Below are 19,233 nucleotides of genomic sequence, written 5' to 3' on the forward strand. Positions count from 1 at the left end.
TTGTTTAAGGGTAGTCTCAAACAGGAAGATGGCCCTACTACTACTACTTACTACAGCTTCTGGCACCGCCTTCCCCTCAAGACATCCTAGTCCAGGTAGGTGATGGAGAAGTGTCGGCATCTTCAGGGACTGCCACCACACTTTTGTCCCTGCTGCCTACATCTTCAGTGGCTGCTGCCACACTTCCATCCATGCCACCTGCATTGTTTTCAGGGGGTGGTGATAGAAGCAGGATGAGTGACAGCAGCACTGCCTCACAGCTTCAATAACTGCTCTCAAACAAATCGTCATTAGGGGGCGGCACTGCTGTCACTTACCTGGCTTCCATCTCCGCTACCTAATGACAATTTCGGTGAAGACAGTGATAGAAGCTGTGGGGCAGCGCTGCTGTCACTCTGCCTGCTTCTTTCACCACCCACTGATGATGGTTCATTTTAGGGAAAGAGGCAGCGGGGACAGAAGCAGGCATTATGAAAGTGACCATTTACGGTGCGGGCAAAGGGGACAGAAGTGTGGCGCAGCCACTAAAAATGTGGGGCCCATAATGCAAGCCACAGGCTGTAGAGGGGAGGGCCTCATGACCAGGATGTGTGCCAGGCCCTAATAGGGGTTAAGCAGAATTAAACTAAAATGGAGTTTTAGGGAGGGGGGGAGCGTTGGGATCTAAAATGGTGGAATAAGGGAAGATAGGAGAGGTTTTGTTTCAAATTATGGTGGGAGTTATTAAAAGGGGGCGTGAATGATGCCATTTGATTGGTTAATGGAACTAGGTATATAAGGGGGGATTGGAAGGGTCAGGGACAGTCTGTTAGTACATCTGAGTCGGGGACACAATGCCATGATAGAGGCTCTATTCCAGGACTTTACGAAGTTGGCAGCAACAAAGCACAGCGTAGCTGCAGGAGCAGTTGCGGCTGTTGAGTGGCAGCAGCGACAGTTTAGCTGTGGACCCGATGCCCCCAAATCGCCCTAGGAGGTCGCGGCCTCTTGAGAGAGCGAGCCCTGAACTGCTGTCCTGGGCACGGAGGAAGGCATCCAGGGACCCTCCGAGTTGGAATGCGAGCAGCCGGGAGACGCAGGAGGCCTTAAATCTGTGCCGGAAGTCTGCTACGATTGTGGGTATGAGTAGGAGCCGGGAGGTGATGTCATCTTCCAGTGTGGAGGCACCAGTGCCATACAGAGAGATGAGGTCAAGGGGCGCTGGCTGGAGGAACAAGGAAGTGGCTGGAGTATCTGAGGAGCGAGGACCTGAGCAGGCAGTCAAGCGCTCTGCCTTCTTGGGAGAACGGAGCGTGGGGACTGGCCCTGGGAATGGTGGAAAGACAGATAGGGCGCCTGCTGCACCACGGAGGGAGAACAAAAGAACAAGAAGCAGACAAGCAGTAGGTCCAAGGGACGACGGATCGGAAGGGGAGGATGAAGGCATTTGGAGGATTGCGGGCTGCAGGCATGGAGCTGAATTGCCTTCCACCACCGCAGGGACTATAGACATTCACCACTGATGCAACAAGGGCCGATGGGTCCTTGGTTGCTGGGGCATCGCCAGTGAAGTCTGAGGAGGAGGGCCGGGCATCTACATGAGAAGAATCGGAGGTGAACCAGCGGAGGAGATAGGCAGCGGCCATTCCCAGGGGGACTCGAAGTCAGCCCTGGAAAGCATTGCGGTCACTGTAATGCAGCAAGTGGTTGTGATGTGGGTGGCGTGTGGCAGGTTGTGTCTGAGGGGTCAGCAGGTAGCGAGGAGTCGCAGATGTTGGGAATGATGCGTGAATTAATGGGCATGGCAATGTCTTCCCCAGGTGCGGTGTGACAAGGGGGTGGGGCGCACATGGCACAAATGGCTGAGGTGGTTTCAGCCTTGGCAGGGGTGGCAAGTGATACTCAGGGTGGAGCCCCCCTAAATTGGAGAGTGCGGGGAGTGACCCAGTGAGACTGGATGATAAAGTTCGTGGGGAAGTATATGTGTGTTTTGATGGGCCGTTGGTTGCGCATTTAAAACCAGAGCTGAAAGAGAAGATATGGAGGGATGAATATGTTGAGATTTTTTTTGCTTTTGTCGTTGAAGAAGTTTAATTTGCACAGGGTGAAGTTGACGGAGAGTAAAAAAGAGGAAAAGGAAAGGTGTAAGTATCGGTTGATTCCCCGAACTTTTGCTAACGGCTGCAGGCGTTCTCTATATTGGCTAGCGAGATGGGGGCAAAGGCCCTGAAAAGTATTTTTCTCTTTTTTGCTATCTGGATAGCATCGAGGAAGGCATGTCGTACGTATGGTGGGACTGGTTGCTTGTGGTACGATGAACAGTTTAGGGAAAAGGAAGGCGGTTCGTCCGAGTTTGTGGTGGGATAACAAGGACATAAGTTTGTGGATGCGTTTAATGTCGGCACAGAGAGCATCATCATCTTCCTTTCTTGGGGCTGCCGGGGTATCCGCTAGTTCAGGGGCATCATCGGCGAGAGCAAGGAAGGGTTTGTGTTGGCGCTGTAATGAGAAGGAATGTACTTTTACATCCTGTAGGTTTAAGCACAAGTGTTCCGGTTGCGGGGGACACCACAGCTTCACAAAGTGTTTTAAAAGAGGAAAGGGAAAGCCTGGGGAAGCTGTGGGTAAGAGGGATGACTCCTGTGAGGGTAGAGCGGATGAAGCAGTATTTAGATAATTACTCTGAAAGGGAGGCATCATGTTTGTTGAAGGAGGGTTTTCGTTTTGGTTTCAAGATCTCTTCAGTTGTGAAGGAAGTATCGGTTTTGGTTCGGAAATTGAGGTCTGCTATTGAGCCACCGGAGTTAACTGGTAAAAAATTGTTTAAAGAAGTGGAGTTGGGCAGGATGGACGGCCCGTTTCGGGAATTACAATTACCGCGTTTAAAGATTTCTCCGTTGGGCTTGGTCCAAAAGAAGGAACAAAATAAGTATCGGTTGATACACCATTTATCATACCCAGAGGGGGAGTCGGTCAATGATGTTAATGATCCAGAGTTGGTCTCGGTGTCTTACGCATCATTCGATAATGCCGTGGAGTGGGTAAAGCAGTGTGGACATGGTGCACTATTGGCCAGGATGGACATAGAGGCGGCTTTTCGATTTTTGCCAGTTATAATAATCTTTATTTTTATATAGCGCTAACATATTCCACAGCGCTTTACAGTTTGCACTCATTACCATCACTGTCCCCGATGGGGCTCACAATCTAAATTCCCTATTAGTATGTCTTTAGAATGTGGGAGGAAACCGGAGTACCCGGAGGAAACCCACGCAAACACGGGGAGAACATACAAACTCCTTGCAGATGTTGTCCTTGGTGGGATTCGAACCACTGAGCCACTGTGCCGCCTATCCCGACAGTTTTCACCTGGTGGGCTGTTTTTGGGAAGGACATTATTATGTTGATTGTTGCTTGCCCATGGGTTGTTCTATCTCATGTGTGTATTTTGAGAAGTTTAGTTTCTATTTGGAATGGGTGGTTTGCATGAAGGCAGGCGCAGATTCTATTATTCACTATCTTGATGATTTTTTGTGTATTGTACCAGCTCGGTCTCCATTGTGCACAATATTATTGCGAACGATGGAACAAGTAGCGGAGAGGTTTGGGATTCATTTGGCCGCAGAGAAGACTGTGGGTCCAACCAATACACTGTTTTCTGGGCATTGAGATAGATACGATGTTGATGGAATGTCCTTTGTGTTATTTTCAGCATTGGCATTTTAGGACACTCGTACGTGGTGTGGGGAGCTTTACGGGCTGACGTCAGACCGTACGGCTGGCAGCTTGGGTTAAGACAGGATGAGGCGACGGTCAGGTGGATTGGTATTAGTGGGATGCTATGGTCCAGGGTGGTTCCAGAATTTTATTTTCATGTGGGTTTGGATAGACCCCTGGATGTTTTATTGATTCACACGGGGAATAAATGATTTGGGCGTTGGCACTTCCAGGGATTTGGTTCAGGACATTAAGTTTGACTGCTTCCGGCTCATCGCTGCTCACTCGGGGATGGTCATTGTTTGGTCCGATATTGTGGCTCCTTTGGCATCGAAATATGGTTATTCAGTGGAACGCAATAAATAAGGCCCAGACTGAAGGACGTAGGAAAGAGTGCAGGGAAAGTGAACAATGTGGGCTGTATGGAGCCCTATGCTGATGTTGTATCTAATAAGGGTGTGCTGTGCAAAGAAAGAAGTAAAGTTCTACATTTTAAGTTGCAACTAGACTGTGTCTCTGTTTGTGCCCAAACAACCAGAGGAGATCTAAAGCAACGTAGAGAAGACCCTGAAGGTCCGGAAAGTAGAGAAGCAGGTATACTGCCAATGGGACGTTCTTTGTATGTAACGGAAGACCAGGGTGCGCCGTCACAATATCCCATTTGTGAATCCCCTCAACAATACGTCACAGGAAGTTAGAAAAACTATATAAGGAACTAGCTGAAGAGCCCGGCATTGCCTGGGCATAGTAACCAACTGTGGTTAGTTATAACAAATTATAATGATTATATTGCACATAAAAACCGTGCATCTAATCCTATCCTGTGTGATACTGTCTGCTGAGCTGTGTATCTAATACCATTCTGTGTGATACTGTGTGCTGAGCTGCATATCTAATCCTATCCTGTGTGATACTGTGTGCTGAGCTGCGTATCTAATCCTATCCTGTGTGATACTGACTGCTGAGCTGTGTATCTAATCCTATCCTGTGTGATACTGCCTGCTGAGCTGTGTATCTAATCCTATCCTGTGTGATACTGACTGCTGAGCCGTGTATCTAATCCTATCCTGTGTGATACTGGGCTCCCCCTGCAGTCTGTGTCAGAGGGTGGTCTGTGTTGGCACGGTAACAAATTGTGTTATTTCCAGCTTTACAGAAGGACGATAACACCATAGAAATGCTAAGAATAATAGGCCTCAGTTACCACAACTGTCTACAAAGAAAACTGTTGCTGATAGCAACCAATCACAGCTCATTTTTCATCTTTTAAACAGCTTTGAGTGGCGACTTTTGTGTTTCGACTTTTATGTGGCGAGGTTGGTGTATGTGTGGTGAAATGTGTGCTGAGGGTGGTATATGTGTTGAAGCTCGTGGTAGTGTGTGGCGCATTTTGTGTGTGTGTTCATATCCCCGTGTGTGGTGAGTATCCCATGTCAGGGCCCCACCTTAGCAACTGTACGGTATATACTCTTTGGTGCCATCGCTCTCATTCTTTAAGTCCCCCTTGTTCACATCTGGCAGCTGTCAATTTGCGGAGTTAAAATTTCGCCTCACAACATAGCCTATGACGCTCTCAGGGTCCAGACGTGTGACTGTGCAAAATTTTGTGGCTGTAGCTGCGACGGTGCGAATGCCAATCCCGGACATACGCACATACATACATACACACCCACATTGAGCTTTATATATTAGATAACTGTAGGCACTGATAGTGGGATATTAAAAAATAAGGCAAATTAAAAGTGCTTAGGGCTTAAAGATAGATATTTATAAAGTGCATTAGAGGTGTCGGACAAACCCTTCAAAAATTTAATAGACCATATAAGTTGATATATCAGTGATAATGTGTCCACCACCTGTGTATGAGGCTGGCAATTATGTGTTTAGATCAGTTACTACAGCAATCATTGAGTTTATTACTTTCCATTTCAGTAACTGTGAGTCTCCACCTTTTATCCTTGTATTCAGTTGTTTGAGATTTACATGTGTTCATTAGATTAACAATGAGAAGTTATTTACAGCTTGTGCTCCGGGGGGGGGGGGGATTTGGAGACATTTGCATGGAAAATATTTTCCTATACAACATCCAAGTCATGAGTGCATAACAATGAACATACACACATACCATACACAAGTCCTGACTGCTGTAATGTCCGTATCACAGCCGTACCCTACTGGATAACAAGCCCCCGTCCCACATAACGATGTCCCAGCGATCCCACCAACGATCCGACATGGATGGGATCGCTGGGACATCGTTAGGCTGATTGCTGGTGAGCTGTCACATAGACAGCCGCTCCAGCGATCAGGACCAGCGACGCTGGACGCTGGTTTCTAATGTAAGCGTCGGGTATCCAGGAGCTGCGGCCGGTCGCTGATCCCTGTCACACACAGTGATGTCGCTGTGACAGGACCCTTACATGTTGCATGCTCACTTGGGTAGGATGGCAAATTCTACATGTAGCAATAGCAATTTATTAGTGGCAACCTACATGCCCACACATGAAAAAGGCGTGGGTTTCTAGAAATTAGATTGATTTTCAGAATGTTGTTCTTCTTTCATACTCCATTACATTGTATCGAAATGTTTCCATACACTTAGTGTTTGAGAATTCTGCTATAAGGCTGAGTGCAGACGGAGTTTTGAGCCCTGCGGATTTTTCTGTGCAGAATGGAAGAAAAACCGCAGGTCAAATGACCTGCATTTTTCCTGCGGATTTCTTCCATTTTTCACGTGGTTTTCATGCGGTTTTTGTGCGGTTTTCCATTGCGGTCTTCCCCCTGCGGATTTGGTAACAGGGGAGATAGAAAACCGCACAAAAGAAGTAACATGCTGCGGATTTTGTACCGCAGGAAATCCGCGTGGAAAAATCTGCAGCGTCTGCACAGCGTTTTTTTTTTTTCATTCATTTTAAAGGTACTGTACATTACAATGCGGATATGCAACGTTTCTGCGCGGTAAAATCCGCTGCGGATCCGCTGCATATCTGCATCGTGTGCACATGGCCTAAGGCTGTGTGCACACGATGCAGATTTGCAGCGGTTCCGCAGCGGATTTTACCGCGCAGAAACGTTGCATTTCTGCATTGTGATGTACAGTAGCCTTAAAATCAATGTAAAAAAAAAAACGCTGTGCAGATGCTGCGAATTTTTCCGCGGTACAAAATCCGCAGCATGTTACTTCTTTTGTGCGGTTTTCCATCTCCCCTGTCACCAAATCCGCAGGGGGAAAACCGCGATGGAAAACCGCACAAAAACCACATGAAAAATGGAAGAAATCCGCAGGAAAAATGCAGATCATTTGACCTGCGGATTTCTTCCATTCTGCGCGGAAAAATCCGCAGGGCCAAAAAGTACGTCTGCACTCAGCCTAAGGCATTTACACTTTGCATGTTAAAGCTACTTAAAGGCAATCTGTCAGTAGAATCAACCCCCTCAAGCCCTATATAAAGACATGTAGGTAGCTGAATAGAAAGATACCTTAAGGCTATGTTCACACGTAGCGGAACTCTCACGGAAATTACAGCGAGAATTCCGAATTCCATTCCGCGGGAAAATCGCATTTTAAATTCCCGCGGAAAAACTAGCATTTTGCAAGCGTAATTAGCTTGCAGAATTGCTAGCGTTTTCCAAGCGATCTGGAGCATCGCTTGGAGAACTGATTGACAGGTTGGTCACACTCGTCAAACATAGTGTTTGACGAGTGTGACCAACTTTATACTACTGAGGCTGCCTATGCGGCATCAATAGTAAAAGATAGGATGTAAAAAATAATAGTAAAAAAAAAAATATTGTTATTCTTACCTTCCGACGTCCCACGCAGCCTTCCCGTCTCTCTCCACGCTCCCGGTCCCAGTAATCCTTTGCGAGAATTACCGCGATAACGTCCGTTCTCGCGGGATCGCGACGTCACGCGAATGACCGCGAGACTTCGCGATCACGCGAGAATGGACGTCATCGCTCGCAAAGGATTACTGGGACCGGGAGCGTGGAGAGAGGCGGGAAGGCTGCGTGGGACGTCGGAAGGTGAGAATAACAATATTTTTTATTTTAAATTCTATTTTTTACAGGGATAAGGTACCCAGAGCCCGGAGGACAGTCTCCTCTCCTCCGGACCGTGGGTACCATCCGCAAATGTTCTGCTTACTTTTCGCATGGTGTGCACAGCCACATGCGGAAAGTAAGCAGAACAATGCATTCCTATGGGTGCGGGATCGCCGTGATCCCGCTAAATTAATGAGCATGCTACTTTTTTTTACGAAGCGATTCCGCCGCAGTAAAAAGCGCAGCATTAACACAGCATTGCGGAATCCCATAGGAATGCATGGGATGCTTATATTTCGTGTGGTTAAAACGCCGCAAAAACACAAAAAAACCGCAACGTGTGAACATAGCCTAATATGTGCAACCTGATGTCTTATTTCAAAGACATCCAATTTTTTTTTTTATATTTAAATGAGCTGTTCCAGGTTGTCTTGCAGACATTGATCTGTATGAGAATCTACTTACAGAGATTATTTTTAATAAAAGGGGGAGTTACCAGTGTGATGTGTGATGTGTGATGGCTGCTCTCCTGATCTCACTGCAGAGCTGTGTGTGAATATACCTGACATCTGAAGGTTCCTCTCAGGGCTTCAGTTTCCGTCTCACAGGTTGCAATACAGCAGAGCTGTGAGAGCTGCTAACGTGTTTGTAAGGCTGGTTTCACATTAGCGTTTTTTAGCGCAGCGCATCGTGCGCGTCCATGTGCCATGCGCCCCTATGTTTAACATGGCGGGCGCATGGTCTAGCGTTTGCATGCGTTTGTATGCGTTTTGTGCGCATGCAGTTTTTTTTTGTGTGCGCCTAGGCGTGCCCGACGCAACCTGCTGCATTTTTGGGTCCGTCCAACAGCGTAAAAAAAACGCTTGCGCACGAAATGTGACAAAATAGCGCATTACAGTCTATGGGAAGGCAGGTGTGCGCATAGACATGCGCACGCCTGCGTTTGAAATCTCATGCGTTTTAAGAGTTAACATGGGACATAAGCAGTCCCGAAAGCTTGCTTTGTAACAACATTCACTATTATTTGTTAGCCATTAAAAGGTATCATACCCACAAGGTTCCTATTTTGTTTCTCTCACTGAGAGCACTTTATATATTTTTTTCTACTGGCTAACACGGTACCAAACCACTTTTTTCGTTTTAGAAACTGGTTAAAACGCATGAGCCTAAAAAACGCAAATGCAAGCAAAACGCATGATGCATTTTTTTGCATGCATTTCTATTGCGCACGAAGCGCAGCGCTAAAAAACGCTAATGTGAAAGTAGCCTAAAGGAGTCAAAGTGATACTGTTCTGTGTTAGTTACATGTCTCACACTGGGAACGCCCCCTTTTATTTACAATAAGTTCTGGAGGCACATTCTCAGGGAGATCTATGTCCGGCCCATAGATGTTAACAGCTCATTTACATTTAAGAAAAAAGTGGATTTCTCTGGAATAAGACATCCGCTCACAGATATTTAGGGATCATTGTATTCGGCTCCTACGAATTCTTTATCTAAAAAAATAATTAAAGCTGCCAAAAAAGAAACAGAGAAGCACGTTGCTAAGGAGAGTAAAACTAAACCCAAGCTGTTCTTCAACTATATCAATAGTAAAAGAATAAAAAGTGAAAGTGTAGGCCCATTAAAAAAATTGTGAGGAAAGTATGGTTGTAGATGACCAGGAAAAAGCTAATATATTAAATACCTTCTTCTCCATGGTATTCAATTTGGAAAATGAAATGCTAGGTGAAAAGCCGAGAGACAAAGAAAACCCTATATTAAGGGTCACCAATCTAACCCAAGAAGAGGTGCAAAACCGGCTAAATAAGATTAAAATAGATAAATCTCCGGGTCCGGATGGCATACACCCACGAGTACTAAGAGAACTAAGTAATGTAATAGACAAACCATTATTTCTTATATCTAGAGACTCTATAACAACGGGGTCTGTTCCACAGGACTGACGCATAGCAAATGTGGTACCAATATTCAAAAAGGGCTCTCAAAGTGAACCTGGAAATTATAGGCCAGTAAGTCTAACCTCTATTGTTGGTAAAATATTTGAAGGGTTTCTGAGGGATGTTATTCTGGATTATCTCAATGAGAATAACTATTTAACGCCATATCAGCATGGGTTTATGAGGAATCGCTCCTGTCAAACCAATGTAATCAGTTTTTATGAAGAGGTAAGCTATAGACTGGACCAAGGTGAGTCATTGGATATGGTATATCTTGATTTTTCCAAAGCGTTTGATACCGTGCCACACAAGAGGTTGGTACACAAGAGGAGAATGCTGGGTCTGGGGGAAAATGTGTATAAAGGGGTAAGTAACTGGCTTAGTGATAGAAAGCAGAGGGTGGTTATAAATGGTATATTCTCTGAGTCGCTGTGACCAGTGGGGTACCGCAGGGGTCGGTGTTGGGACCTATTCTCTTCAACATATTAATGATCTAGTAGAAGGATTACACAGTAAAATATCGATATTTGCAGATGATACAAAACTATATAAAGCAGTCAATACAAGAGAAGATAGTATTCTGCTACAGGTGGATCTGGATAAGTTGGAAACTTGGGCCGAAAGGTGGCAGATGCGGTTTAACAATGATAAATGTAAGGTTATACACATGGGAAGAAGGATAAACCAGTGGGTAAATCTGACATGGAGAAGGACTTGGGGATCCTAGTTAATGATAAACTTACCCGGAGCAGCCAGTGCCAGGCAGCGGCTGCCAAGGCAAACAGGATCATGGGGTGCATTAAAAAAGGTCTGGATACACATGATGAGAGCATTATACTGCCTCTGTACAAATCTCTGGTTAGACCGCACATGGAGTACTGTGTACAGTTTTGGGCACTGGTGCTCAGGAAGGATATAATGGAACTTGAGCGGGTACAAAGGAGGGCAACAAAATTAATAAAGGGGATGGAGGAACTACAATACCCAGAGAGATTAGCAAAATTAGGATTATTTAGTCTAGAAAAAAGATGACTGAGGGGCGATCTAATAACCATCTATAAGTATATAAGGGGACAATACAAATATCTCTCCGAGGATCTGTTTATACCAAGGAAGGTGACGGTCACAAGGGGGCATTCTCTAGATCTGGAGAAATGGTTTTTCCACCAACATAGAAGAGGATTCTTTACTGTTAGGGCAGTGAGAATCTGGAATTCCCTGCCTGAGGAGGTGGTGATGGCGAACTCAGTCGAAGGGTTCAAGAGAGGCCTGGATGTCTTCCTGGAGCGTAACAATATTGTATCATACAGTTATTGTTAGGTTCTTTAGAAGGACGTAGATCTGGGGATTTATTCTGACACAATTTTATAGGCTGAACTGGATGGACTAATGTCTTTTTTCAGCCTTGCTATGTTACTATGACTTACATGCCCATATAGACGACCTAGAAGTGTTGATCCTACGGAAAGATTCCCTTTAGAAGCTCTCGAATTCCAGGGAAGAAGCTATCAATTAATACATGAGCAAGTGTACAGCTGTGTACTGGCTAACAAGAAAACGCATGGGACTGTACAGCATTGTCTGTTCAGTAGTCTTCCACAACTCATTTAAAGGGAATCTGTCACCAGGTTTTTTTAACATCATCTGAGCGCAGCATAATGTAGGAAAAGAGATTCTGATTCCAACGATGTATCACTTAGTTTACTGGGTGCAGCAGTGGTGATACAATTAGAGTTCTTAGATGTAGCAAGAAGCAGAACTCAAAAGCTAACCCAGCCCACACCACAGCTTTCTGTGTACATTGTCTACTGACAATAAGCTACTTATCAAATGAAGGGGTGTGGTCAGACAACTGTTCACATGAGCAGCAGTCCTGGCAGTGATAATGTCTTGGTGATAAAACTTTGATTGTAAGTAAACAACAGCACAGACCAATGAGTGACATATCGCTGAAATCTGTGTTTCATCCCTCATCTCCTGCTTTCTTCAGATTACATAACAAAAACCTGATGACAGATTCCCTTTAAAGAGTAACTATCATTTTAATGTGTTTGTCATATATCAGTAATACATATCAAAATGAGGAACTTTGCAATATATTTTTTTCAGAGAAATCTTCTCTTTCCTCTCAGACTGATTATTCATTTTCAAAATTCTCAGTTCACATTTAAAATCTGTAGTCAATCAATATAGAATGCTGAATTGCTAAGATAGAAGATAAACATAGCTACTAAGTAAAATCTTGTCAGGAGGATGATTAGGAGAGAGAAGCTCTGCCTCTAGCGCCTTCCTCCTCACCTCTACATAAAATCTTATCTGTAGAAACTATCATCCCCTATCTCAGTAATGGGAAAGTCTTGTCTTCACTGAATACAGATTTTAACTGTAAATTGAGAATTTTGAAAAACAATCATAAGTCCGGGAGGAGAAAGAAGCAGATTTCCCTGATTAGATATATTTCCGTTTCTCATTTCCATGTGCACTATTGATTTATAAAAATTAAAACAAAGGTTACTCTTTAAAGGATGCTCCTCATCTTCATAAATGGCTGTTGTTGAATAGTGCTTGTAAATACAGGCAATTTTCTAATTTACGTATTAGCATTGTGGAAGGTCGGCTCACTTAGCTGCTCCTTGAGGTAGACACAGGCACACATGGGGATAGTCTCTGGGTGGTTTATTGTATCATAAAACAAAATGGTAACAAAAGAAACAGCCTGTCTGGCTCAAAAGTAAATGAACAGTTCATACACAGTCCTGCACGGTACTTCTGGGACAACGCATATGGCAGCTCTCACCGAAGCTTCAGTATGGAGACTTCCTGGCCTCCACACAACACAGACAGCGGGAAAAAAAGCCTGGTTGGACATTTATTTCCCCAGCCACACCATTGAGGTGGAGATATGGTGAGTAGGCGTCCCACCCATTTCTTTACCTACTCACCTAAAAACCCGCCCATAATATGGCCGCTTAACACCTCCAGCACATATCACGCTGAACAGAAACTTATGGGTTTCTAGATCACGGAGGAAAGCAATCTCCGTGACACATATCCCCCCTCACATACAGTGCCAGTGACCCTGTCACAACATTTTTTTGCTGTTTTTGAGATATTAGTACACTTGTTTACAGCTTGTTGACTTGGAGAGTGACCACTGCTGCTCGACAGGAGAAAATGCACAGTTCTTACAAGCTCATTTTCATTGAGCTTGTAAGCACAATTTTGAAGATGGCAGGATTTCTGGAGCGCATGGTTACCTGCTAATCCTATCCAGCTTTACCGGAATGTTGGCGAGCTAGCCAATGAGCTATAAACAAAATAAAAGTATTAAAATTTGCATCTGTCCTTGATACATTAACAAGCAGTAAACTGAAAAAGTGTGTTTGGTTTCAAGGCCCTTTTACATTTAGCGATGCACCAGCGATTCGACCAGCAATCCGACCCGGTCAGGATCGCTGGTGCATCGCTAAATGATCGCTAGTGAGCTTTCATACAGAAAGATCTCACAGCGATGCAGCAGCGACGCAGCGGACGATACTTACCTTTCACACACAGCGATCCTGACCTCCGCCCGCCCGCGTCCAGCGTCGCTCGTCTCACACAGCAGGAAGCGGACGACGAGAAATGGAGCCGCGCGATCAGCGATGGACAGCGGGGGAGCCGGTCGGAGGTAAGTATCACACATAGCGATATCGCTAGCAATATCGCTGCTGCCTCACAAAATCGGTGACGTTTTAGCGATATTGCTAGCGATATCGCTATGTGTAAAGCCCCCTTTACGCAGAATACTTAATTTTTTTGCAGATGTGACTGTCCTGATTTTTTACACAATGGCCATTGAAACGTTTTATAAATAATTGATCTCTACCATAAGTCCCCAAGATGAATATTCTCTCTCCCCTACCTCTTCACACCTGCCATAGCTAAAACTGGAGAGAACAGACACAAAGCAACATAATGACTTACTGATGAAAGGTGTTAATTCCCCAATGAGTCATTATCGTTAACTAACAGGGACATCTGTATTTAGACATGTGGTCATGGTACATGTGAGGATTATGTTATCAGTTTCCAGAAAACAATGAAGTCTTTCTAGATCCTATTAAGGACCTATACAGAATGCTGCGTTTCAGATGGTTCTTTATAGAGAACCTGCTCTATTCACCTATAAACAAAAAATACATCTAATGTACAGGAAAAGATAAGTAAAATAGTAGCAGGAGGAAGAAAATATAAAAAGAGCAGACTGTTCAATAAGTGTTAAAAAAAAAAAAAAAGAACTGATCATAGTACGTTTTCATTACCCGGGTATTGTAATGGCTGTGCCTTCTATAGTCACCATTAAAGTATGGTTTCTACATCGCAATCTTCTGCTTACCAATTTCAAGGACTCACAATCGGCAACGTTACTCCTTGTGAAAACCCGATTTACGTAATCTTGTTTCATTGGCTTGTTTTGTAACATTTGTAGGTTTTCACTTGTTCTTTTAAATTACATTCGAGTACCCAATATGCTTCCATGGTCCAAAGAAACAATATAACCAGGTTACCTGGTTTTCTAGAATGTTAGTTATTGACTATCTAATTTCTCCCTAGTATGACTTGGACAGTACAACTATGTTGGCACTAGAAGAAATAATAGTAATTAATCACTTACAAATTAATAACAAAAAAGACAAGAATTTTCATCATGGAGAGGATTTATTATACAAAAGTATAAAGGCAATCAGTTGCCCCTCCATCCAATACATTAATTCTTCATTCAGCACAGAGAGTTTAGACAATAAATAATTAACAAGAATAATTCAGACACGCTACATAACACGGATGACGCGGGAATCAGAGCCATCTCACAGTGTTCCATGATCTGCAATTCCTAACAGGATCCAGATTGTTTTGAGATAAACAGATCATTGCCACATAGCACCATCACTCCGGACACGGCTCGTCCATTAGCCCTACCATATTTTACAGCACGCAGAAGATCAGATCCCATTATTATACTATTGGCACTTGGTAGGTATGTAATGAGTTTCTAGGGGGGGAGAATTCACATATTTCAATATATTATTTTATATAATTTTTTTTTCTATAACGAAATTTGTATATCCACAGAGTACATCTAGTTTATCTATGCAAGATGCTCATGTGCATCATGCATCTAAGTTACCTAAATGGGGTCTTATAGGGGGGCTTCTGGCACATGACATTTCTACATGGTTTTACACCAATGACTTACAAACATGGATTTATAGAACTACACTGTTGTCCTCATGCTGTTAACATTTCTCAAATTTCTGTGGTCAATTACATATAAAGAAGGAAGATAAATCGGATTAATAGTCATGACCAAGAACACTAATAGGAAATGATAAAAATAGACATAGTGAAAATGTCTAAAAACGTGTGAAAATAATAAACTTTTTATTTTACAATGACTAAATATGTTGGTAAAATGGAGATCATCTTTAAGGGACTTAGAGGTCTATTGACAGTTTACTGCAATCGGGCACTAAACCAGTATCCATCTATTCACTGGAAATGTAGAGGAAACTCTGGAGCGTCCTGAATAATACACGAGGCACTGACTTATTGTATATACACCCGATAAAACGGCATTTTTATGACTATAGTCCGCCATATTTCTTGTTGGAAAATTTCTCAAGGTATTTAGACTGTACAATCTGCTCATTGTTCTCATGTCATCCCGTTGCAGAAGTGATAGATCTATGGAGAACCTGAGAAACACTTTAGTTTTTACAAAATTTATGTCATCCTCTGAGATCAACCTATTTGGACAGACCAGTTGGGGCATTTTCTGTAAGGCCAGTAGTAGGCTATCACAGGTGGAATTAGTATCATAATCAAAAGCTAATTAAAGGGAATATGTCAGAAGGATTTTGCTACGTAATCTGACAGCAGCATGATGTAGGGACAGAGACCTCAATTCCAGCAAAGTATCACTTAGTTTACTGGGTGCAGCAGTTGTGATAGAATCACAGATTTCTCTGCTACAGATCTAGCAGAGCTCATGATGTTTAGCTGCGTATAACCTCGCTAAGGCTGAGGTCAGACTTGCAAAAAACTCGGACGAATCTCGCATGTCAATACCCGGCACTCTGGCAGGAGCGTGCGGCTGCATAGAAATACATGCAGCTGAACACTCCAATCCGACTGCTGGCGGCAGTGCCTGGTATTGACGTGCAAGACTCGTCCGAGTTTCTCGCAAATCTGACTCCGGCCTAGTACGTCTGCAAATCAGTGCTGGGAGTGTGGTTGGACTAGGAAGCATGAAATAACTAGTCCTCTAGTGATAATCACTAAATAAAACACAAAATTTTATTGAAACAGCAAAATGCAGACAAGTTAGTGACATATCATTGGAATCATGGTCTCCGCCCCTACATCATCCTGCTTGCAGATTTATTGGTTTTTATATGCAATCAATCTTGATTGCGTTTCTTGCATCAGTGGTCAAAATGGAAAGTACTGAAACAAATGTAAATGGACTCATTATTTTGTGCTTAGGGTCTGCTGGTGTCCTGGTGAATGGTCTGATGAATGGGTAGTTGTCAAGTAAGAAATGTAGTGTGGGTCATGTGTCCACAGTAACGATAATGATTGTAAGGTTTTTAGAAATGCGATTACAAAATCCAGGTCACTATTTGGAGGTCAGTCGCTCTCGTGGTGCTCGACGTACAATGTCCTTTCATGACGGCAGGAGAGGCCGTGCTGCGCGCGTGTCTCACACAGTTAATTCACGACAGGATTTTATTCACTGAAATGTACAGAGCTGCGAGTCTCGCATTAGAGACGTCACATCAGACAGAACATTCTCATCATACAATAATCAGTAACAGAATAACCCAGCTACGAAATCATTAGAATCAATTCCCAAAGCTGTCCAGTACGTATCATTATCAAACTGTCAATTACAAAAATGAGTAAAAAGGCTATAAAATTTGAGTAAAAAAAAAATGCTGCTGCTCAGAATACAAATGGACTGAACCTGGCGGCCACAATGGGTGACAAAGGGCCTCCAGACTCTCGTCGGTTTGTCATATGACGTGCCTGCTATCAGTGCACTTGGCCAATGTCTTTTTGTAAACCCTTGGACCCATGGTAGCCAAATAATTCACTTCGGCTAAAAGTTACACATGCTTCCTTGCATGTGTGCCAGCACCACGAACACCCCTGAGGTAGACCCGTCTCTGTTGTATTGCATGGGGTACACCTCACAGTCCTCGCTCCTTGGTTGGACACTTTGGCTTTATTGTTAGCACCTGGACTTTAGTTTTGCTCTTAGGTGCTGACCTCACAAACACCGTAAGAGCCTGTAAAGGCCCTTTTTTCAGCTCAGATAAAATGAATCCAGTTCTCCTATTCCTCCATAATATTCAACAGTTTATTGCACTGTAAGTCCACGCAAAAAAAAAAAAATCCAGTATTGTGAGATGCACAGAAACATTCTCCCCATTCGTTGTTACTGAAAGGTGCCAGGTGACAAATGTAGTCTCAGTTTTTCAGCAGCTGTTACAATGTTGCCAAGAGAGAAGAACAAGGGTGAACGTTTGGTCACAGACTTTTACAGTTTGTTTTGGAATATCATCTCCAAAAAAACATAGCAATGGTTTGAAGAACAATCATCTCCCCCCCCCCAAAAAAAAAAAATGTAGCAATGGTTTGGTATAACCATCTTTGTATCTCCAAGGCTTCACAGTTGACTTGGTCAAATAAACCCAAAGGATAATGTACACTTTCTGGAGGACAAAACATCTGTACCTCTTTTGTAACCATCCTCCTTATTCAAGCCAGGCCATGTCAGGTAGTGGTGCAACTCAAGTACTGAAACTGGAGAAAACACTACTCATTTTAGTGCGAGAACAAGTCATCTCTCATAAATGTCCACACATTACAATTATGCAATGATCTTCTGGGGAATATCCACTGATGCTCTAAGGAATACAGCATTATCGCGTACATAGTTGCGTTTTCGAATGTCCTCATGAGAGATAAACTTAGGATATCCGAAGCCGAGGGTGCTTTCATCCAGGGAATTTCGAGAACCACTTGGTTTCTGAAAGTTTTTCCAGTTTGGGTCAGGATTAAAGGTTTCTATAATGTGTTGGGGTTTGGACAAGGAAGGATCACTTTGGTCAAGTAATGAAAATGTGACGCGAAATGAGAAAGGCCATTCTAGCAGGTTGTCATACTCGCCAGGGAGAACTCTTATGTATACGGAAAGGTAGCTGCCTTCACCGCTGCCGTTGCCATTCAAAAAAGCAGAGACTTGGAGCTTGTAGCCATATCGGTGCGTATAAAAGGGCGGGCTAAATGATTCAAAGTTGCCTCGAACCTTGGCTTCCTGCAATTTGCGAGAATAGTCGCTGATCTTCCATATGAGTATCCCTTCGCTGCTCACAGACAGCTCCTCCACCTGCTTTCTCAGCTCCAGAATCTCCTGCCTTTGTCGGTTTACCAAGGAGGACATCATGCTGAGGTGGGCTCTCATATTTTCTTCTAGATGTCTGCTCATACCAATCTTAGGGCACTGGTGGAAAAAAAAGGGGACAAAAAAAAATGCGTGATTTACTATTTCTATCATATTATTAGCAGTTCTTCCATTTCTCATTAGAATATGGTTATATGTAGTAAATTTGTAGCAGCCATTCCCACAACTGTTCCATTCATATGAACAAGAATTGCAGAAATATCCATGCACATGCTGCAGGAGCAGCTCCATTCAGATGAACGGATTAATTTCTGGAGGGAATATGCCATCTGCGATCAAAACCTTATAAAAAGCCACAAAGCATATTACATTTCAATCTTACCCGGTGTTTGCAGCCAGATTCCTTAAAAGGACAAAGTACTAAAGCAGAACTACAGCTGTCCTTTAGATGGCCGCTCAAGTCTTCTCTGGCAATGCTGGCAATGCCACACTGGTTGGGACAGGAGACTGGGTACCGTGGACACTGAAACTGGTGACTCTACAAAAAAAATGGAATACAATAAAAATACTAATTTTAATCACACACTTGAAATGTGTTAAGCAAATTAATGGATTACTGTAAGTACTGTAACTGCAGGTTATACAATGTGATGTTTTATAGCATCCATCACATATTTTAACATTAAAAGTTTCCAGGATTTATCGAAAAAGAATACTCCACCGGTTATTCTTAAACCTGAGGTTGGAGTCATTGGTCAGGTGATGCCCAGCTGGTAATGCAGTTGAGTTGGAGGATATGTTTTTCTCTGGCTACGCTAATGTCGGGTTTATGTACTTAATTTACTTTTTCCTGTTAAGAATGTAACAAGTAATTATCAGGCCCCATAGAAACATTTGGAATGTGACTCCACTATACTATGAAGATTATATCTCTAATATCAACCATGTGTCTCATCCTAATATACTGGGCTAATGTATCCAGTGATGTCATAGTACGGAGAAATGTAGCTACAAAACTCGGACGACTTAAGAACCATGCAAGCAACAATCTCTAGGCAGTGGAATAGTACGTGCTAATGCACAATGTGATGTCACAGCACA

At 43.4% G+C, this 19,233-nt stretch overlaps 1 protein-coding gene across 1 annotated transcript in view; it reads right to left on the reverse strand.

Moving 5' to 3' along the window:
* Positions 1-14,362: 14,362 nt before the first annotated feature.
* TRAF4 (TNF receptor associated factor 4) overlaps positions 14,363-19,233 on the reverse strand; it is a 50,620-nt gene continuing 45,749 nt past the window's right edge. Inside the window, exons 6-7 of the mRNA XM_073565507.1 lie at positions 18,515-18,670; positions 14,363-18,231 (exon numbers count right to left, since the gene is read on the reverse strand). Of these exons, the coding sequence (XP_073421608.1) occupies positions 17,599-18,231; positions 18,515-18,670 (789 nt within the window). The 3' untranslated portion in view covers positions 14,363-17,598. The remainder of the gene's footprint in view (positions 18,232-18,514; positions 18,671-19,233) is intronic.

The sequence above is a fragment of the Dendrobates tinctorius genome, unplaced genomic scaffold (assembly GCF_039654945.1).
Source record: "Dendrobates tinctorius isolate UK_male_01 unplaced genomic scaffold, ASM3965494v1 ptg000016l, whole genome shotgun sequence".
Classification (NCBI taxonomy): domain Eukaryota; kingdom Metazoa; phylum Chordata; class Amphibia; order Anura; family Dendrobatidae; genus Dendrobates; species Dendrobates tinctorius.